Genomic DNA, 25,642 nt, shown 5'->3' on the forward strand with positions numbered 1-25,642 from the left:
ACATGCTATACTATGACTTTTTTTACATAACATTTTCGACATACTATTCTATGACTTTTTTTCATAAAACTTTCGACATGCTATTCTATGACATTTTTTCATACAATTTTCGACATACTATACTATGACTTTTTTTATTTAATAACCTTTTTGACATACTATTCTATGACTTTTTTTTCATAAAATTTTCGACATACTATACTATTACTTTTTTTTCAAGAAATCTTCGACATACTATACTATGACTTTTTTTATTTAATAACCTTTTTGACATACTATACTATGACTTTTTTTTCATAACATTTTTGACATACTATACTATGACTTTTTTTTCAAGAAATCTTCGACATACTATACTATGACTTTTTTTATTTAATAACCTTTTTGACATGCTATACTATGACTTTTTTTTCATAACATTTTTGACATACTATACTATGACTTTTTTTTCATAACATTTTCGACATACTATCTTATGACTTTTTCGACATACTATACTATGACTTTTTTTTCAAGAAATTTTCGACATACTATACTATGACATTTTTTTCATAAAATTTTCGACATACTATACTTTGACTTTTTTTACATACAATTTTCGACATACTATACTATGACTTTTTTTTCAAGAAATTTTCGACATACTATACTATGACTTTTTTTACATACAATTTTCGACATACTATACTATGACTTTTTTTCATACAATTTTCGACATACTATACTATGACTTTTTTTTCAAGAAATTTTCGACATACTATACTATGACTTTTTTTCATAACATTTTCGACATATTATACTATGACTTTTTTTATTTAATAACGTTTTTGACATACTATACTATGACTTTTTTTTCAAGAAATTTTCGACATTCTATACTATGACTTTTTTTTCATAACATTTTCGACATGCTATACTATGACTTTTTTTACATAACATTTTCGACATACTATTCTATGACTTTTTTTCATAAAACTTTCGACATGCTATTCTATGACATTTTTTCATACAATTTTCGACATACTATACTATGACTTTTTTTATTTAATAACCTTTTTGACATACTATTCTATGACTTTTTTTTCATAAAATTTTCGACATACTATACTATTACTTTTTTTTCAAGAAATCTTCGACATACTATACTATGACTTTTTTTATTTAATAACCTTTTTGACATACTATACTATGACTTTTTTTTCATAACATTTTTGACATACTATACTATGACTTTTTTTTCAAGAAATCTTCGACATACTATACTATGACTTTTTTTATTTAATAACCTTTTTGACATGCTATACTATGACTTTTTTTTCATAACATTTTTGACATACTATACTATGACTTTTTTTTCATAACATTTTCGACATACTATCTTATGACTTTTTCGACATACTATACTATGACTTTTTTTTCAAGAAATTTTCGACATACTATACTATGACATTTTTTTCATAAAATTTTCGACATACTATACTTTGACTTTTTTTACATACAATTTTCGACATACTATACTATGACTTTTTTTTCAAGAAATTTTCGACATACTATACTATGACTTTTTTTACATACAATTTTCGACATACTATACTATGACTTTTTTTCATACAATTTTCGACATACTATACTATGACTTTTTTTCAAGAAATTTTCGACATACTATACTATGACTTTTTTTCATAACATTTTCGACATATTATACTATGACTTTTTTTATTTAATAACGTTTTTGACATACTATACTATGACTTTTTTTTCAAGAAATTTTCGACATACGATACTATGAATTTTTTTATTTAATAACCTTTTTGACATGCTATACTATGACTTTTCTTTCATAACATTTTCGATATACTATACTATGACTTTTTTTTCAAGAAATTTTCGACATACTATACTATGACTTTTTTTTCAAGAAATTTTCGACATACTATACTACGACTTTTATTTCATAACATTTTCGACATACTATACTATGACTTTTTTTCATAAAATTTTCGACATGCTATACTATGACTTTTTTTTTCATACAATTTTCGACATACTATTCTATGACTTTTTTTACATAACATTTTCGACATACTATACTATGACTTTTTTTCAAGAAATTTTAGACATGCTATACTATGACTTTTTTTTCAGAACATTTTCGACATACTATACTATGACTTTTTCGACATACTATACTATGACTTTTTTTTCAAGAAATTTTCGACATACTATACTATGATTTTTTTTCAAGAAATTTTCGACATACTATACTATGACTTTTTTTTCAAGAAATTTTCGACATACTATACTATGACTTTTTTTCATAACATTTTCGACATACTATACTATGACTTTTTTTTCAAGAAATTTTCGAAATACTATACTATGACTTTTTTTACATAACATTTTCGACATACTATACTATGACTTTTTTTCAAGAAATTTTCGACATACTATACTATGACTTTTTTATTTAATAACCTTTTTGACATGCTATACTATGACTTTTTTTTCATAACATTTTCGACATACTATACTATGACTTTTTTTCAAGAAATTTTCGACACACTATACTATGACTTTTTTTTACATAACATTTTCGACATACTATACTATGACTTTTTTTCAAGAAATTTTCGACATACTATACTATGACTGTTTTTACATAACATTTTCGACATACTATACTATGACTTTTTTTCATACAATTTTCGACATACTATATTATGACTTTTTTTTCAAGAAATTTTCGACATACTATACTATGACTTTTTTTTCATAACATTTTCGACATACTATTCTAAGACTTTTTTTCATAAAATTTTCGACATACTATACTATGACTTTTTTTTCAAGAAATTTTCGACATACTATACTATGAATTTTTTTTCAAGAAATTTTCTATATACTATTCTATGACTTTTTTTTCATATAATTTTCGACATACTATACTATGACTTTTTTTTCAAGAAATTTTCGACATACTATACTATGAATTTTTTTTCAAGAAATTTTCTATATACTATTCTATGACTTTTTTTTTCATATAATTTTCGACATACTATACTATGACTTTTTTTTCAAGAAATTTTCGACATACTATACTATGACTTTTTTTACATACAATTTTCGACATACTATACTATGACTTTTTTTCATACAATTTTCGACATTCTATACTATGACTTTTTTTTCATAAAATCTTCGACATACTATACTATGACTTTTTTTACATACAATTTTCGACATACTATACTATGACTTTTTTTACATACAATTTTCGACATACTATACTATGACTTTTTTTTCAAGAAATTTTCGACATAATATACTATGACTTTTTTTTCATAACATTTTCGACATACTATACTATAACTTTTTTATTTAATAACCTTTTTGACATGCTATTACTATGACTTTTTTTTCATAACATTTTCGAAATATTATTCTGACTTTTTTATTTAATAACCTTTTTGACATGCTATACTATGACTTTTTTTTCATAACATTTTCGACATACTATTCTATGACTTTTTTTTCATAAAATTTTCGACATACTATACTATGACTTTTTTTTCAATAAATTTTCGACATACTATACTATGACTTTTTTTTAAGAAATTTTCGACATACTATACTATGACTTTTTTTTCAAGAAATTTTCGACATACTATACTATGACTTTTTTATTTAATAACCTTTTTGACATGCTATACTATGACTTTTTTTTCATAACATTTTCGACATACTATACTATGACTTTTTTTCATAAAATTTTCGACATGCTATACTATGACTTTTTTTTTCATACAATTTTCGACATACTATTCTATGACTTTTTTTACATAACATTTTCGACATACTATACTATGACTTTTTTTTCAAGAAATTTTCGACATACTATACTATGATTTTTTTTCAAGAAATTTTCGACATACTATACTATGACTTTTTTTTCAAGAAATTTTCGACATACTATACTATGACTTTTTTTCATAACATTTTCGACATACTATACTATGACTTTTTTTTCAAGAAATTTTCGAAATACTATACTATGACTTTTTTTACATAACATTTTCGACATACTATACTATGACTTTTTTTCAAGAAATTTTCGACATACTATACTATGACTTTTTTATTTAATAACCTTTTTGACATGCTATACTATGACTTTTTTTTCATAACATTTTCGACATACTATACTATGACTTTTTTTTCAAGAAATTTTCGACATACTATACTATGACTTTTTTTCAAGAAATTTTCGACACACTATACTATGACTTTTTTTTACATAACATTTTCGACATACTATACTATGACTTTTTTTCAAGAAATTTTCGACATACTATACTATGACTGTTTTTACATAACATTTTCGACATACTATACTATGACTTTTTTTCATACAATTTTCGACATACTATATTATGACTTTTTTTTCAAGAAATTTTCGACATACTATACTATGACTTTTTTTTCATAACATTTTCGACATACTATTCTAAGACTTTTTTTCATAAAATTTTCGACATACTATACTATGACTTTTTTTTCAAGAAATTTTCGACATACTATACTATGAATTTTTTTTCAAGAAATTTTCTATATACTATTCTATGACTTTTTTTTTCATATAATTTTCGACATACTATACTATGAATTTTTTTTCAAGAAATTTTCTATATACTATTCTATGACTTTTTTTTCATATAATTTTCGACATACTATACTATGACTTTTTTTTCAAGAAATTTTCGACATACTATACTATGAATTTTTTTTCAAGAAATTTTCTATATACTATTCTATGACTTTTTTTTTCATATAATTTTCGACATACTATACTATGAATTTTTTTTCAAGAAATTTTCTATATACTATTCTATGACTTTTTTTTCATATAATTTTCGACATACTATACTATGACTTTTTTTTCAAGAAATTTTCGACATGCTATACTATGACTTTTTTTACATACAATTTTAGACATACTATACTATGACTTTTTTTACATACAATTTTCGACATACTATACTATGACTTTTTTTCATACAATTTTCGACATTCTATACTATGACTTTTTTTTCATAAAATCTTCGACATGCTATACTATGACTTTTTTTCAAGAAATTTTCGACATGCTATACTATGACTTTTTTTTCATACAATTTTCGACATACTATACTATGACTTTTTTTACATACAATTTTCGACATACTATACTATGACTTTTTTTTCAAGAAATTTTCGACATAATATACTATGACTTTTTTTTCATAACATTTTCGACATACTATACTATAACTTTTTTATTTAATAACCTTTTTGACATGCTATTACTATGACTTTTTTTTCATAACATTTTCGACATATTATTCTGACTTTTTTTTCATAAAATTTTCGACATACTATACTATGACATTTTTTACATAACATTTTCGACATACTATACTATGACTTTTTCGACATACTATACTATGACTTTTTTTTCAAGAAATTTTCGACACACTATACTATGACTTTTTTTTCAATAAATTTTCGACATACTATACTATGACTTTTTTTTAAGAAATTTTCGACATACTATACTATGACTTTTTTTTCATGAAATTTTCAACATACTATACTATGACTTTTTTTTCAAGAAATTTTCGACATACTATACTATGAATTTTTTTATTTAATAACCTTTTTGACATACTATACTATGACTTTTTTTTCATAAAATTTTCGACATACTATTCTATGACTTTTTTTTCAAGAAATTTTCGACATACTATACTATGACTTTTTTTTCATAACATTTTCGACATGCTATACTATGACTTTTTTTTCATAAAATTTTCGACATGCTATACTATGACTTTTTTTACATAACATTTTCGACATACTATTCTATGACTTTTTTTTCATAAAACTTTCGACATGCTATACTATGACATTTTTTCATAATATTTTCGACATACTATACTATGACTTGTTTTTCAAGAAATTTTCGACATACTATACTATGACTTTTTTTTCATAACATTTTCGACATACTATTCTATGACTTTTTTTCATAAAACTTTCGACATGCTATTCTATGACTTTTTTTCATAAAACTTTCGACATGCTATTCTATGACATTTTTTCATACAATTTTCGACATACTATACTATGACTTTTTTTACATAACATTTTCGACATACTATACTATGACTTTATCGACATACTATACTATGACTTTTTTTACAAGAAATTTTCGACATACTATACTATGACTATTTTTACATAACATTTTCGACATACTATACTATGACTTTTTTTCATACAATTTTCGACATACTATACTATGACTTTTTTTTCAAGAAATCTTCGACATACTATACTATGACTTTTTTTTCATAACATTTTCGACATACTATACTATGACTTTTTTTCAAGAAATTTTAGACATGCTATACTAAGACTTTTTTTTCATAACATTTTCGACATACTATACTATGACTTTTTTTTCATAACATTTTCGACATACTATACTATGACTTTTTTTTCAACAAATTTTAGACATGCTATACTAAGACTTTTTTTTCATAACATTTTCGACATACTATACTAAGACTTTTTTTTCATAACATTTTCGACATACTATACTATGACTTTTTTTTCATAACATTTTCGACATACTATACTATGACTTTTTTTCAAGAAATTTTCGACATGCTATACTATGACTTTTTTTTCATACAATTTTCGACATACTATACTATGACTTTTTTTTCAAGAAATTTTCGACATACTATACTATGACTTTTTTTTCATAACATTTTCGACATACTATACTATGACTTTTTTTTCAAGAAATTTTCGACATGCTATACTATGACTTTTTTTACATACAATTTTAGACATACTATACTATGACTTTTTTTACATACAATTTTAGACATACTATACTATGACTTTTTTTCATACAATTTTCGACATTCTATACTATGACTTTTTTTCATAAAATCTTCGACATGCTATACTATGACTTTTTTTCAAGAAATTTTCGACATGCTATACTATGACTTTTTTTTCATACAATTTTCGACATACTATACTATGACTTTTTTTTCATACAATTTTCGACATACTATACTATGACTTTTTTTTCAAGAAATTTTCGACATACTATACTATGACTTTTTTTTCAAGAAATTTTCGACATGCTATACTATGACTTTTTTTTCATACAATTTTCGACATACTATACTATGACTTTTTTTTCAAGAAATTTTCGACATACCATAATATGACTTTTTTTTCAAGAAATTTTCGACATACTATACTATGACTTTTTTTCAAGAAATTTTCGACATACTATACTATGACTTTTTTTTCAAGAAATTTTAGACATGCTATACTAAGACTTTTTTTTCATAACATTTTCGACATACTATACTAAGACTTTTTTTTCATAACATTTTCGACATACTATACTATGACTTTTTTTTCATAACATTTTCGACATACTATACTATGACTTTTTTTCAAGAAATTTTCGACATGCTATACTATGACTTTTTTTTCATACAATTTTAGACATACTATACTATGACTTTTTTTACATACAATTTTCGACATACTATACTATGACTTTTTTTCATACAATTTTCGACATTCTATACTATGACTTTTTTTTCATAAAATCTTCGACATGCTATACTATGACTTTTTTTCAAGAAATTTTCGACATGCTATACTATGACTTTTTTTTCATACAATTTTCGACATACTATACTATGACTTTTTTTTCATACAATTTTCGACATACTATACTATGACTTTTTTTTCAAGAAATTTTCGACATACTATACTATGACTTTTTTTTCAAGAAATTTTCGACATGCTATACTATGACTTTTTTTTCATACAATTTTCGACATACTATACTATGACTTTTTTTTCAAGAAATTTTCGACATACCATAATATGACTTTTTTTTCAAGAAATTTTCGACATACTATACTATGACTTTTTTTCAAGAAATTTTCGACATACTATACTATGACTTTTTTTTCATAACATTTTCGACATACTATACTATGACTTTTTTTCAAGAAATTTTCGACATACTATACTATGACTTTTTTTTCATAAAATCTTCGACATGCTATACTATGACTTTTTTTCAAGAAATTTTCGACATGCTATACTATGACTTTTTTTTCATACAATTTTCGACATACTATACTATGACTTTTTTTACATACAATTTTCGACATACTATACTATGACTTTTTTTTCAAGAAATTTTCGACATAATATACTATGACTTTTTTTTCATAACATTTTCGACATACTATTCTATGACTTTTTTTTCTTAAAATTTTCGACATACTATACTATGACTTTTTTTTCAAGAAATTTTCGACATACTATACTATGACTTTTTTTTCATAACATTTTCGACATACTATACTATAACTTTTTTATTTAATAACCTTTTTGACATGCTATTACTATGACTTTTTTTTCATAACATTTTCGACATATTATTCTGACTTTTTTTTCATAAAATTTTCGACATACTATACTATGACATTTTTTTACATAACATTTTCGACATACTATACTATGACTTTTTCGACATACTATACTATGACTTTTTTTTCAAGAAATTTTCGACACACTATACTATGACTTTTTTTTCAATAAATTTTCGACATACTATACTATGACTTTTTTTTAAGAAATTTTCGACATACTATACTATGACTTTTTTTTCATGAAATTTTCAACATACTATACTATGACTTTTTTTTCAAGAAATTTTCGACATACTATACTATGAATTTTTTTATTTAATAACCTTTTTGACATGCTATTCTATGACTTTTTTTTCATAAAATTTTCGACATACTATACTATGACTTTTTTTTCCAGAAATTTTCGACATACTATACTATGACTTTTTTTCAAGAAATTTTCGACATACTATACTATGACTTTTTTTACATAACATTTTCGACATACTATCCTATGACTTTTTCGACATACTATACTATGACTTTTTTTTCCAGAAATTTTCGACATACTATACTATGATTTTTTTTCAAGAAATTTTCGACATACTATACTATGACTTTTTTTTCAAGAAATTTTCGACATACTATACTATGACTTTTTTTCATAACATTTTCGACATACTATACTATGACTTTTTTTTCAAGAAATTTTCGAAATACTATACTATGACTTTTTTTACATAACATTTTCGACATACTATACTATGACTTTTTTTCAAGAAATTTTCGACATACTATACTATGACTTTTTTATTTAATAACCTTTTTGACATGCTATACTATGACTTTTTTTTCATAACATTTTCGACATACTATACTATGACTTTTTTTTCAAGAAATTTTCGACATACTATACTATGACTTTTTTTCAAGAAATTTTCGACACACTATACTATGACTTTTTTTTACATAACATTTTCGACATACTATACTATGACTTTTTTTCAAGAAATTTTCGACATACTATACTATGACTTTTTTTACATAACATTTTCGACATACTATACTATGACTTTTTTTCATACAATTTTCGACATACTATATTATGACTTTTTTTTCAAGAAATTTTCGACATACTATACTATGACTTTTTTTTCATAACATTTTCGACATACTATTCTAAGACTTTTTTTCATAAAATTTTCGACATACTATACTATGACTTTTTTTTCAAGAAATTTTCGACATACTATACTATGAATTTTTTTTCAAGAAATTTTCTATATACTATTCTATGACTTTTTTTTCATATAATTTTCGACATACTATACTATGACTTTTTTTTCAAGAAATTTTCGACATACTATACTATGAATTTTTTTTCAAGAAATTTTCTATATACTATTCTATGACTTTTTTTTCATATAATTTTCGACATACTATACTATGAATTTTTTTTCAAGAAATTTTCTATATACTATTCTATGACTTTTTTTCATATAATTTTCGACATACTATACTATGACTTTTTTTTCAAGAAATTTTCGACATACTATACTATGACTTTTTTATTTAATAACCTTTTTGACATGCTATACTATGACTTTTTTTTCATAACATTTTCGACATACTATTCTATGACTTTTTTTTCATAAAATTTTCGACATACCATACTGTGACTTTTTTTCAAGAAATTTTAGACATGCTATACTATGACTTTTTTTTCATAACATTTTCGACATACTATACTATGACTTTTTTTTCAATAAATTTTCGACATACTATACTATGACTTTTTTTTAAGAAATTTTCGACATACTATACTATGACTTTTTTTTCAAGAAATTTTCGACATACTATACTATGACTTTTTTATTTAATAACCTTTTTGACATGCTATACTATGACTTTTTTTTCATAACATTTTCGACATACTATTCTATGACTTTTTTTTCATAAAATTTTCGACATACCATACTGTGACTTTTTTTCAAGAAATTTTAGACATGCTATACTATGACTTTTTTTACATAACATTTTCGACTTACTATACTATGACTTTTTTTTCATAAAATTTTCGACATACTATACTATGACTTTATTTTCAAGAAATTTTCGACATACTATACTATGACTTTTTTATTTAATAACCTTTTTGACATGCTATACTATGACTTTTTTTTCATAACATTTTCGACATACTATACTATGACTTTTTTTTCAAGAAATCTTCGACATACTATTCTATGACTTTTTTTTCATAAAATTTTCGACATACTATACTATGACTTTTTTTTCAAGAAATTTTCGACATACTATACTATAACTTTTTTTACATAATATTTTCGACATACTATACTCTGACTTTTTCGACATACTATACTATGACTTTTTTTTCAAGAAATTTTCGACATACTATACTATGACTTTTTTTCAAGAAATTTTCGACATACAATACTATGACTTTTTTTACATAACATTTTCGACATACTATACTATGACTTTGTTTTCAAGAAATTTTCGACATACTATACTATGACTTTTTTTACATAATATTTTCGACATACTATACTCTGACTTTTTCGACATACTATACTATGACTTTTTTTTCAAGAAATTTTCGACATACTATACTATGACTTTTTTTACATAATATTTTCGACATACTATACTCTGACTTTTTCGACATACTATACTATGACTTTTTTTTCAAGAAATTTTCGACATACTATACTATGACTTTTTTTCAAGAAATTTTCGACATACAATACTATGACTTTTTTTACATAACATTTTCGACATACTATACTATGACTTTGTTTTCAAGAAATTTTCGACATACTATACTATGACTTTTTTTACATAATATTTTCGACATACTATACTCTGACTTTTTCGACATACTATACTATGACTTTTTTTTCAAGAAATTTTCGACACACTATACTATGACTTTTTTTACATAAAATTTTCGACATACTATACTATGACTTTTTTTCATACAATTTTCGACATACTATACTATGACTTTTTTTTGAAGAAATTTTCGACATACCATACTGTGACTTTTTTTCAAAAAATTTTCGACACACTATACTATGACTTTTTTTTCAAGAAATTTTCGACATACTATACTATGACTTTTTTTTGAAGAAATTTTCGACATACCATACTGTGACTTTTTTTCAAAAAATTTTCGACACACTATACTATGACTTTTTTTTCAAGAAATTTTCGACATACTATACTATGACTTTTTTTTCATAACATTTTCGACATACTCTACTATGACTTTTTTTTCATAACATTTTCGACATACTATACTATGACTTTTTCGACATACTCTACTATGACTTTTTTTACATAACATTTTCGACATACTATACTATGACTTTTTTTCATACAATTTTCGACATACTATACTATGACTTTTTTTTCATAACATTTTCGACATACTATACTATGACTTTTTTTTCAAGAAATCTTCGACATACTATACTATGACTTTTTTTTCATAACATTTTCGACATTCTATACTATGACTTTTTTTTCAAGAAATCTTCGACATACTATTCTATGACTTTTTTTTCATAAAATATTCGACATACTATACTATGACTTTTTTTTCAAGAAATTTTCGACATACTATACTATGACTTTTTTATTTAATAACCTTTTTGACATGCTATACTATGACTTTTTTTTCATAAAATTTTCGACATACTATACTATGAATTTTTTTTCAAGAAATCTTCGACATACTATACTATGACTTTTTTTTCATAACATTTTCGACATTCTATACTATGACTTTTTTTTCAAGAAATCTTCGACATACTATTCTATGACTTTTTTTTCATAAAATATTCGACATACTATACTATGACTTTTTTTTCAAGAAATTTTCGACATACTATACTATGACTTTTTTTATTTAATAACCTTTTTGACATGCTATACTATGACTTTTTTTTCATAAAATTTTCGACATACTATACTATGAATTTTTTTTCAAGAAATTTTCGATATACTATTCTATGACTTTTTTTTCATATAATGTTCGACATACTATACTATGACTTTTTTTTCATAAAATTTTCGACATACCATACTGTGACTTTTTTTCAAGCAATTTTAGACATGCTATACTATGACTTTTTTTTCATAACATTTTCGACATATTATACTATGACTTTTTTTACATAACATTTTCGACATACTATACTATGACTTTTTTTTCAAGAAATTTTCGACACACTATACTATGACTTTTTTTTCAAGAAATTTTCGACATACTATACTATGACTTTTTTTACATAATATTTTCGACATACTATACTCTGACTTTTTCGACATACTATACTATGACTTTTTTTTCAAGAAATTTTCGACATACCATACTGTGACTTTTTTTCAAGAAATTTTAGACATGCTATACTATGACTTTTTTTTATAACATTTTCGACATATTATACTATGACTTTTTTTACATAACATTTTCGACATACTATACTATGAATTTTTTTTCAAGAAATTTTCGATATACTATTCTATGACTTTTTTTTCATATAATGTTCGACATACTATACTATGACTTTTTTTTCAAGAAATTTTCGACATACTATACTATGACTTTTTTTACATAATATTTTCGACATACTATACTCTGACTTTTTCGACATACTATACTATGACTTTTTTTTCAAGAAATTTTCGACATACTATACTATGACTTTTTTTACATAACATTTTCGACATACTATACTGTGACTTTTTTTTCATAACATTTTCGACATACTATACTATGACTTTTTTTCAAGAAATTTTCGACATACTATACTATGACTTTTTTTACATAACATTTTCGACATACTATACTGTGACTTTTTTTTCATAACATTTTCGACATACTATACTATGACTTTTTTTCAAGAAATTTTCGACATACTATACTATGACTTTTTTTCATACATTTTTCGACATACTATACTATGACTTTTTTTTCAAGAAATTTTCGACATACTATACTATGACTTTTTTTTCATAAAATTTTCGACATACTATACTATGACTTTTTTTTCAAGAAATTTTCGACATACCATACTGTGACTTTTTTTTCATAAAACTTTCGACATGCTATACTATGACTTTTAAAAAGAAAATCGCCATACTATACTATGACGTTGTTGTAGTGATGTTATTGTGTTCCCAGATCTCAGCAGATACTATGATGAGTACAAAGTTATCAAAACTGGTCTAAAAGACTACCACAATTGTCCTTTAACTGAAGTGTTTCTCAGCATTGAATCCTGAGCTTCTAACAGAAACAAACCCTTCACAGTACATAGATTTAGAATCACTGAAGAGTCTAATCCATCTGCTCAGTGTATACTCAGTGTTTCAGCTGGATGCTGGTTTCACACTGCGGCTCAGGGCTGGTCAGCCTTGTTTCTGTATCCTTTAACACTATTTCTTATCGATGTGAAGGTTTCACCATCAATAAACCTTTAGTTTAGTGTTTTTAGGTAGAGTGGAGCCTGTGGCAGCGGCCCATACCTCTCCATTAGCTGGCTGTTGAGAACGTGGTGAGGAGGACAGGTAGAGGCCGACGGCTGCAGATATGGGTCAGCTCTGATGGATGGCAGCTGGACTCCGCTGCTATTAATGGAAACATCTGGACGCCCTGCAGATATCTATAAACAATAGACACAGATTGGAGTCAGAATAAATAATGATGCACAGCTCCTGATTATGGATCCAGAATAACTTCAGATATCAAACATCAGAAAAGTACATTTACTGCAGTGACATCATCAGCCCAGAGGATGATGAAGACAGGTGAGCTCCGTTCACAAACTGCATGCAGTAAATCAGAGAACCGAGCAGTATATAAGGTAATCCTTCCTCATTTTAAAGGGTCTCTTCTTTCACATAGTTTGGGTTTTATGTATCCAACCCAACATACAATGGAGATAATTTAGTTTGTGTGTTGATAAATGACAAAGTTCTAAGTTACTAAACTATACCACATAGGAATATTATAGGAATACCATACAGGTCTTAAGGTTGGTATTCTTCTTTAAAAACATTTTTTTGTTGTATTTGTTGAAATCCTCATTGCATCCTTCGGGATGCAATCAATAAATGAAATGCTCTGACAAAAAAACAGAAAACAATCTGCTACCTGGCAGTCATGTTAATGGTGCTTTCTTGTTCTCTTCTAAGGTATTAAACCTCAGTGAGTACAAGTCAGCAACTCAAGTCAACCCTGAGGAGCTGCTCTTTGAGACACTCAAGGGCTCTGTCAGTTACATACAGCGCCATACAAGAAGTGTGAAGCTTGAATCTTTACTGAAGAAATGTAAGAATTCAACTTATTGATGGACATGAAATATGACAGCATGGTGCACAGGATCATACTGCATGTCCAAGGTGCTGCAGTTCAGGCTTGTTGTGCCATCTGCTGGTGAATGAGTTAACAGAAAGTTAACTTCCTCCTCCTCTGTTCAGTTGATCATGTTGATAATGTTTCCTTCATGGTGGTTTTCAGCCTGACTCAGTGAGGTGCTGCTGTCCACACAAACATGTGATCAAGTCATATTTCTTTTATCAAGATGAAGAAAGGAAGATCAGGCAGAAATGTGTCATGTGTCACTTTGAAGTTGTTCCACTCACTCATGGTTCCACAGAGGAACCCACACAACAAGGAAGAGACCTGACGCATGCTGCATTCAAGGCCTATAGGAAACAAAACAAAACAATGTCCTCACTTCAGCTTCATCTGGTATTCACTGCCAGAGCACACAGAGAGTATGTGCTGATATAGATCTGTTATGTGTAAGGCTATCACAATGTGGACCAAGTTAACAACTATGATCACTGAAGCACCTAGTAAGGCAAGTTTTAAAAGAATTACTAAAAAATCACATTAAAAATGAGCCTGGTGGCCAACCTGAACAAACACGAGGGATCGCAGGACGATTTGAGTTTTTTTTTATTATTATTTTCGGCAGTTTTTGTTTGTGTGTTTTTCTTCTTTTATTTTATTTTCTATTCTTTTTATTTTTATTTTTTTTTAATTTTATTTGTCTTGAACATATTTTTGTTGTGTGTGTTTTTAAATGTGTTATATGTATTGTTATATGTTGTGTTTTTATTGTGTGTTTTTTTAAATGTGTTATATGTATTGTTATATGTTATGTTTTTATTGTGTGTTTTTTTAAATGTGTTATATGTATTGTTATATGTTGTGTTTTTGTTGTGTGTGTTTTTAAATGTGTTATATGTATTGTTATATGTTGTGTTTTTATTGTGTGTTTTTTTAAATGTGTTATATGTATTGTTATATGTTATGTTTTTATTGTGTGTTTTTTTAAATGTGTTATATGTATTGTTATATGTTATGTTTTTATTGTGTGTTTTTTTAAATGTGTTATATGTATTGTTATATGTTATGTTTTTATTGTGTGTTTTTTTAAATGTGTTATATGTATTGTTGTATGTTATGTTTTTATTGTGTGGGTTAGGGTTCTATATATAAAGCGTCTTGAGATAACTTCTGTTATGATTTGTTAATAAATTGAATTGAATTGAATATACAGAAATATGAATTAATTACTGATATAATGATCAAAATATAAATTAATTACCAATCCAGAATACCAATTCATTACTTATAAATGTAGCTTAATCAAAATACAGATTCATTACTTACATATTTATCTTAATCATTTTGACTAGTTGTTATCTTGCTCTATCTATGCACATATTAGTATTTATAATATACAATACTCACTCAAATTAAAATGTCATTACACTACAAGCCTATTATTTGCTGTATTTGTGGATTCATGTCCTTTTATGCAATAAATCATCATGAGCAGGTAGAGCTGTATATTCCCAGGTGACCTGAAGGCATCAGTGCGTGAGTTCCAGTAAACAGAGAGCAGGTAGTTTACAGAGAGAACAGGAAGTTATTCATTAATAACCTCTCCTCGGCTCGGTTCAGCTCTCTCACCCTGTTCTCTCTTTAGTTTAGTGGTTTAATCTCAGTCTGAATATATAGTTTAATGGCAGAAGCTTTACCTGAGAGCATTCTTCCTCCACAATGAGTCTGCTTCGACTAGTTTGGGTCTTATTGTTTCTGTTTGTGTCGGTGACGTCTGCTCTGACGGTTCTATCATCATCAAAGCCTCTCACCTGCCCACAACAGGTAAGGTCCACAGGTAACACACTCAACACAGGCAGCACACTCAACACAGGTAACGCAGGTAAGATCCACAGGTAACACACTCACCTGCTCACAACAGGTAAGATCCACAGGTAACACACTCAACACAGGTAACGCAGGTAAGATCCACAGGTAACACACTCACCTGCTCACAACAGGTAAGGTCCACAGGTAACACACTCAACACAGGCAGCACACTCAACACAGGTAACGCAGGTAAGATCCACAGGTAACACACTCACCTGCTCACAACAGGTAAGAAACACAGGTAGCCTTGTTATTATCATGTGTTTATAACTATGTAGTGAAACAAACACTGCTGGTTGTTGGGTATGTTTATTATGGTTTATCATAGTGTAATAATAATTATAACATTTTCTTTTTCATGATCAATAATGAATTAAACAGTAACTCTACAGTGATCAATACTCACAATACATCCATCTGCTGCTCACCCCAAAACACAAACACACCACAGCTGACCACAGATAAGATTATTCTAAAACATTATGGATAAATAAAGTTAAAATTATACACAATACAGAGAAAATATCTGTAATACACCTTATTACTAACAGAACAAGTAGGTGGAGAGATGAAGGAAATAGAAACATTGGTGGATAGGATAGGAAAAGAAAATTAAATAAATATAAAGAAAATGTAATGTAAATAAAAACAACACTACTACTAATTATATATAAATATATAATCATATATATATATATATATATGATTATATATTATATATTATAAATATAAAATATAAAAGATAAAATATTCCTTTATCAGTCCCACAGTGGGACAATTTGCAGTGTACCCCACTTTTCCATATATTATATTAATAATAATAATAATAATAATATAATATATATATTATATTAATAATAATATAATATAATAATATATATATATATTATATTAATAATAATAATAATAATAATAATATAATATATATATATATTATATTAATAATAATATAATAATAATATTATATATATATATATATATATATATATACAGTATATATATACATAATGAAAAATAAATAAATAAATAAGCTACTCAGAGATTACTGTACTGTAGTGGGTTTCTCTGAAAGGGGCGCCACACCGTGTAAAAGGAGTATTATAAGGAGTATAACAGATATTCTCTAGATCCATACAGGACATAATGTCTGTAATGTGAGAGCAGAATCCTTCCTCCTCAGTGAGATACTGGAGCTCGTCCAGCTGGTAGAGAAGAAACAACCAACAAGTTCAGTTTTGCTTTTGACTAATCCGAGTCTGGGCCGACGCCAGAGATCCAGAGATCCAGAGATGGTGATGAAGGATTCCTGAAATAGTTTGAAAGGACTGATGTCCAAAACTAAAGATGGACATGCATAGCTTATATAACTTATTCAGATTGAATCTTTTGTCACCGTACGGTCATTATAGAGAGATATGACCGCATATGCATGCCACGATTAATAAATATACATCAGCTCTGTTTCTGATTAAAAGAAGATACGGAGACGTGACTTCCTGTAACATATTTAGTTCTTACTTAGTGTTACATGAGTTGTAAGAAACTGGTGCAAAGATGCCGTTTCATTGAGATTTAAAAGCTCGTAACTCATCTATTTGACCTTTTGACCCTAAATCAGCTAACCATTTACAGCCTGACGATGCTTTAACAAGGAAGTCTGGAGAAAATAAGTTGCTGTTCTGGAAAGCCCTTTGTGAACTTGGTGAAATGTTAATGTCAAATTAGTAGATATTAATCATTTCTAATGTCTTCTGTGTCTCTCCAGTCTCAGGGTTTGGGCTGCAGCGTCTCCACAAGTGAGTGCATTGAACTCTTTACCTTATTCCTTCTATTGTCACTCATGTCCTTGTTACGCTCAGTTTTTATTCTAACGTTCACACATTCCAGCTTCTGAAGGATTATAATATTATTATTAAGACACATTTAGTCAGAAATATTAGGTACATATTCTATCTTCAAGTATGAACTTTGATGTTCTCCCCAAACTAACTCAGTGTGCAGTACTTTCTCACATTTAAATGAAGACGTGAGTGAATCCGATGTGATGTCAGGGTGTCTGTCTGTGTGCAGGTAACTGTATGGACAGTAACTGGCTGGATGTGAATGAGTACACTCCCAGCAGTCCAGAGGGGCTGCAGGTGTCTGTGGACACCAGGCGGGACGAGACGGGACACCTGCACCCTGTTCTGGTCGCTAACTGGAGGATAAAGGACGAAGGTGAGTCGGTCTGCCGTCAGGAGGAGAAGACGTTTAGTCTTTATTACAGTTCAGATGACGACTTTAGTTTGATGTGATGTGGTGAAGACAGGAAGTGACCTCTGACCTCTGTGTTTCTCCTCAGGCAGTATCCGCTCCCTGACAGCCACCGAGCTTCATGTTCTGGTGACGTCCACCAACCAGAACATGTGCGTCCGATATTCGTTCAAAGCCAATCTCCCGATGAGAAGTCCATCAGGGGAAAAGGTGAGGACTTATAGTGACATCATCAGATGTCACGGCCGTTATATACATCAGACCAGCAACAGGCTCTCACGGCCACGCAGCCTTCTGGAGGAAAACAGTCCCGTGTCTCTCAAAGACGGGAACAGACGAAGACAGAAGAAGTTGAGACATGTCTCCAAACTTCTACTTTAAACACACATTTGATAAAGTGTCAAAAGACATCATTCAGTGTAAAGTGCCCTATCCTAGTTTTTTAATTTTACCCAAAATACACGAACAATAAAATATACATAAATCATATTTAATAGGAGCCTAATCCCAGTCTTTGTAGGTGCATGCTCAGCAACCTGCGTCTCTTCAGCTCCTCTCCAGTGGATCCCTGGGGATCTTTAAACATGGAAATGAATAACTGTTTTTTGTTTACGTTTTCATTTTTAATTATCATTGTTGTAGGTCTCTGGTACGACGGTACGACGGAGTATTAGGGTCACATAGAGGAGAAAAAAATTAATCTGAGATTTAGAGAATAAAGTCATAATATTATAAAGTAGTGATCTTACATGTTATTTAACTTTTTTCTCGTAAAGTTATGACTTTATTCTCGTAATATTACGACGTTTTTTCTTGTTAAGTTACGACTTTATTCTCAAAATATTACGACTTTTTTCTCATAATATTGTGACTTTATTGTGTAAATCTCAGATGTGTTTTCCCTCACTGTGGCCCTAATACTCCGTAGTACATTGTCTCTTTGGCCCTCACTGCATTAGACTTATATACTATATACTGAGACTATAAACTGTGTTACCTTCATCACAATGACCACATGTTTTGCCTAAAATGGCTCTTTTGATAGTAAAGGTTGCTGACCCCTGCTTAAGGGGGACACTCGTGGCTGCTTCAGTGTCGGTCTGGAGACTTTTCTCTTCTACTCTTCTACTTCAGTGTAGATGAAACGTGCGGCTGTATTATAACAGAAAATATAAATATCAGACACTCACACTGGCAGATACTCAATATTAAATGCAGCAGATGGAGATCAGAGAGGGAAAAAAACAACTGTTGCCTATCTTCAACGCTGTTAAAACCGTCAACAGCAAAGTAGAATCTTCTGACAGACGATATCATTTTGTGTTTTCAGTGGTCGTTCTCGGCTAACATGCTGGTGGTGGAGCCGGGTCAGATGTACCGGGTCTCTGTCTTCAACATCCCCAAACCAGAGCTGGGCCACAGCAACTATGACGTCAGCACCGACCTCACCGTTCCTGGTGAGTTGAAGTCAAAATCCACCAGGAACTGTTTCTATATTTCTGTCTGTTTACACTGTTTTATTTTAAGATTATTCTCTAAACTCAAAAGAACCGTGTGTTTTGGTGAAATAAACAAACTGGGGAGAGTTTGTGCATCTTGGTGTCGTCTTCACTCTGCAGAACTTTGAGGTCTCTTGACTTGACTTTGATGAAATTCTCTGTTTTCCTCAGATTGTCCAGATCCCAAAATGCAGATGACCCAGTTCTGCATCGAGAGAGGTGAAGCCCCGACGTTCTGAAGCCCAGTAAAGAGTGAGTCAGTACATCATACGGACCACTTCTGACATGCCGTCTTGTTGCTTGTACTGCAGGAAGTCTGTGGCAGCCCAACATCAGTCTGGCTCAGATTGGAAGATCAGCGCTGGCTGTCAGCTTCACTCCCGACGCCCTCTGTGACGAGTACCTGGTCATCGTCAGCTGCTCGGCCATCAGACACGTAGACCCGACGTACAAGGTAAGGTATCAACGCCTCTGTATCTGAGGAAGATAAACCCATTTCCCTTCTCAGTGATTTGACCCAGAACATTACTGCATGTGCTCGTTACAACTTCCTGTGTTCTGTACCTTAGCCTAGTTTTTACCCCACTTTAGTTCCTTTATGTCACAACAGGAAACTGTCCTGCCTCTCTGTGCAGTGTGTGTGTGTCTCCTGACTGTAGAAGAAGATGCTCATTATATTTACAAACCACTTAAATGTCCAGTATGTGTCCTCACAGAGACATGAGCTGCAGTTCATTAGTCTCCTCTGTCCTTTCTTTTGACTGCTGTCTACCTACTCATGTCCTATTTAAACTGTCTTTACCAGTAACTCTAACAAAGTTACTACAAAAGACAGAATGAGGGTAAACTACAGACCAAGCTGGAGTATTGTGTTTTACTGAGAGGTGTTTCTGTTACAGTATAAAGTCTAGTTCAGGGGTCAGCAGCCTTTACTATCAAAAGAGACATGTAAGGCAAAAATAAATCTGTCTGGAGCATCAAAACATGTGATCATTGTGATGAAGCTAACACAGTTTATAGTCTCAGTATATAGTATATCAGTCTAATGCAGTGAGGGCCAAAGAGACAATGTACTACGGAGTATTAGGACCACATTGAGGGAAAAAACATCTGAGATTTACACAATAAAGTCATAACTTTACGAGAAAAAAGTTGTAATATTACGAGAATAAAGTCATAACTTAACGAAAACAAAAGTCGTAATATTACGAGAATAAAGTCGTAACTTAACAAGAAAAAACATCGTAATATTACGAGAATAAAGTCATAACTTTACGAGAAAAAAAACGTAATATAACGAGAATAAAATTATCACTTTACGAAAAAAAATAATGAAATAACACGTTAAATTACTACTTTATAATATTATGACTTTATTCTCTAAATTTCAGATTTATTAAATCTGTTCAGTTAATATTCTTAGAAAATCTCAGAATTTACAAGAAAAAACATTTAAATTTCTCTGAGATTAAAAGAACATTATTTATATAATATTAATTTTCAGAAAAGAAAACAGAAAGAACGGATGAAAGAAAACGCTTATATGTATCTTTCAGGACCTTCGCCTCGCTCAGAGGCCGTCCATAATAACCGTAATAACACCACTAAAGATGTATTGTGACTTTAATCTCACAGAATATTCTATTTTTTTTCTCGTAAATCTCCTGTTCACTGCTCTTAAACGCCTCAATGATAAAACTATTCTGTCTTCTCCAGGCTAACCGGACGACCCTGAACGCATCATTCAGCCTGGATAAATGGCCGAGATCTTGCTGCCTGTTTGACGCCGAGGTAAATCTGAGCTGCTGAGTGACGTTACTAAACTTTACTCTGTGATCACGTTGGTTAACATGTCGACCTTCTTCCCTGCAGATCAAACCTCTTTTCCCTCAATGTGGACAGGACTGCACCCGTCGGAAGAAGACTCTGGATATCTGTGCTGCTCCGGTGGAAGGTATGGAATATACCGATATCACGGTTAATGAGTACGAGAGTGACTGGATGTTCTATCTGTTCTACTGACTCACCGAAACACAACCAGATAAGATAAGATAAGACATGATATCTATCCATCTATTGATCCCGGAGGGGAAATTTGGTACAGATAAAAAACAAAGCTAAAAACAAAGCCGGAGCCAAAGCCATAAAAAAAATACTTTTTTTAACTGCAGCTTTTAAACAACACGAATGCTGATCAGTGAACTGTGTTCTGGTTTCCACAGAAAAGCGAACCGATGCCCCCGACGTCCCCGTGTACACATTCGTCGTCCTGGGAGTGGCGTTTACGTGCGTCGTGATGTCACTTACTATGTACATCCTCTGCCGGAAGCCAGGTGAGTCACAATATATTATTTATTTATCTATTGAGTTCCAACTTCAATCTAATCTAATAACTCTTAACCTGCTGATGATGTGCTGTCGTGCACTTTCAGGTAAACCCGGAGCTCCTGAAGCGCCTGTGAAAGGTGACGTAGCGTGGAAGCAGCAGCTTAAACAACCCCCCAAAGTGCTGGTGATCTACTCCCAGGACCACCACCTCTACCGGGACGTGGTGCTGAAGCTCTGCGCCTTCCTCCAGGCCAAGTGTGGCACCGAGGTGCTGGTGGACCTGTTGGACTCCGCCTCGGTCGGCATGGTGGGGCGCCTCCGCTGGCTCGAGTGGCAACGACAAGAGCTCAAAAACCCGTCCGACAAAATCCTGGTGCTGTGCTCGCAGGGCGTCCAGGCCAAGTGGAGGGCCATGTGCGGTCAAGGTCGGGTGACCCTGAGGGAGGACGTGCTCTCTCCGACCGACGACATGCTCACTCCCTTCCTCAACCTCTTCCTGCCGGACATGCACCAGGCGGGCATGCGGGGCAAGTACATGGTGGCTTACTTCGATGACATCTGCAGGGAGCGAGACGTGCCGTCGGTTTTTGACATCGGGGTCAAATACAAGCTGATGAAGCATTTCGAAGAGCTGTACTTCCGCATCCTGGACATGGAGAAGTACCAGCTGGGTCAGGTCAACCACATCAAGGGCATCGGCGGGGACGAATACTTCGACTGTCCCTCGGGTAGAGCCCTGAAGAACGCCATAGAAACCTTTCAGGCCCACCAGTTGGACAATCCTGACTGGTTTGAGAGGGAGTGTGTGGACAGCGAGGAGGAGGTCCGGGCGGAGGCGAACCTGCTCATCGACCAGCTGCACATCCCTCCGGTCCTGGAGTGGGTTCCTCTAATCCGAGACGGCCGTCCCGTCTACGTCAACGAGGTCGAAATCAACGAAAACGACGACAGCGTTCATGTCCTGACACCTGAACTGAACCCGGAGAGCCAGCTGTCATCGGTGGCAGAACTCACGCCGCTGGTGAACCCCGAGGGCAGACGTCCGTATCTGTCAGACCTGGACGAGGTGTGGACGGATCACGTGTATCCTCACAGCCCCAGACCAGAATCCGTCTACATGGTTGAGCCCGTTTTGAACAACGTGCCGCCACCGAGACAGAACTGGCTCTCCGTCCAGGCAGAACCCTTCGGTCAAACTCCCACCGAGGACGAGGAAGAGGATTCCCTGCTCCCTATGAGCCAACCCTCCGCTCGTTGGGACCCGAGAATCCCGGCGCTGCACGACTCTCTGGATTCAAACCCTCGAGAACCCTCGTGTGCCGGCATGCAGAGTGAATACTTCCCTCCGTCTGAAATGGGCCGGTCTCAGCCTGTAGAGATGGAGGAGGAAGAGGAGGAGGAGGAGGAGGAGGAGGTTCTGGAGCCCGGTGGAAAGGGTCCAAGCAGCGGATCTGATCAAGGCTACATCTCCAAGATGTCCTCCCAGAATGAAGCCCCTTTCACAGAGGATCCTCTGGCGGCTCTGAGGAGACTGCAGGAGCAGCTCTTTCTGGATACTCTGACGTAGAGTATCGCAGTCCAAAGTACTGAACCTCCACTCTTTAACCCACCGGTGTAGGAGGGTGTAAGAGCTCCAAACACACTTCTGTGTGGGGTTTATATGTTACATATCCAATGTGTGTTGATGATTCTTCTGAATATAATAATCCATATGTTATTAATATGTTGTTTGATCAAATCAGACGAAGATGATAAAGCCTTCATAGAACAAAGAAGTAGACACAGTGACTGTACGTGTGAATGTGTGTGTATTCGGTGAACAAGGGTTGTTTGAATGTGCCGTGTATGACTATATCAGCCTTCTCTCAGCTGCGTCACCGTCTCCGACGGCGTGAAACGGATTCAAGAGGAAGTCAAAAAATAAATATGAAAACATAAATCAAAGCGGTAAACACCCACAGCATACATCCAGATGTCCTTCCTGCATCTGTCAGTTTAAACTGAGTTGTTTTTAGTCTGATTATGATTTAAACTTCTTCATATGTGTGTGATATTATCATACGATCTGCTCACTGAACTCTGATTGGTCAGTAGGAGGTGCTTTTATACGAGTTGATCTCTTATCTGGAACATAACCTGCTCCAGAGCAGGTCAGCTGTTCAGTATCAGTTACCATGGCGATCTACCAAGCATCAGTTACCATGGTGATCTACCCAGCATCAGTTACCATGGTGATCTACCCCGGTAAGAAGTGATCCACCTTCGTAGGACGGAAAACCCTGGAGGGTTAACCTTGAAGTTACCTCGCTAACCACTAATCCTGTTTCGTAGTCGTAGGTGGCGGGAGGACGAAACGAAAATATTGTTTTCTATATATATATATATATACTCTTCACTTCCTCTGATCTGAAGTTTACTGTTGTGGTTTTAAATTGCTGATTTCTTCCTCCAGTCAAACTGAACATTGAAGGAACTATTTTCAGGTGACGTGTCGTCTTTTACATTTAGCCTTTCATCCATGAGAGGAAGGTGAAGGTATTCTGGGAATGAGGTATATTGTAAATAACAGTTTTATCAGTGTGCATTCTCTTTGTTGAATAATGTCTCTAACAGCACTTATTTTGATTCTGTTATAATCCATAATAAATATCAAATACAAACCACGTTGTTCAGTATACTTTCCTCAGATTTATTTCAGGTTTCAATCACATAATAGTCTGTCTTACATCTACAGCACATAGACTGGATTATACCGGTACAGATATACAGCACACCACTTTACGGTACTCTGTAAACAACAGCGATGT

At 31.3% G+C, this 25,642-nt stretch overlaps 1 protein-coding gene across 1 annotated transcript; it reads left to right on the plus strand.

Moving 5' to 3' along the window:
* The first annotated feature begins 16,455 nt into the window (after positions 1 to 16,455).
* Positions 16,456 to 24,749, plus strand: il17ra1a (interleukin 17 receptor A1a). The gene is made up of 11 exons (XM_037760872.1): positions 16,456 to 16,710; positions 18,521 to 18,551; positions 18,826 to 18,972; positions 19,097 to 19,218; positions 20,339 to 20,465; positions 20,679 to 20,726; positions 20,819 to 20,961; positions 22,224 to 22,298; positions 22,380 to 22,461; positions 22,730 to 22,840; positions 22,940 to 24,749. Exons 1-11 carry the CDS (start codon positions 16,606 to 16,608, stop codon positions 24,400 to 24,402), a joined length of 2,454 nt encoding a protein of 817 aa, XP_037616800.1. The 5' UTR covers positions 16,456 to 16,605; the 3' UTR covers positions 24,403 to 24,749.
* Positions 24,750 to 25,642: the final 893 nt, after the last annotated feature.

This window comes from Sebastes umbrosus, chromosome 23 (genome assembly GCF_015220745.1).
Source record: "Sebastes umbrosus isolate fSebUmb1 chromosome 23, fSebUmb1.pri, whole genome shotgun sequence".
Lineage (NCBI taxonomy): Eukaryota > Metazoa > Chordata > Actinopteri > Perciformes > Sebastidae > Sebastes > Sebastes umbrosus.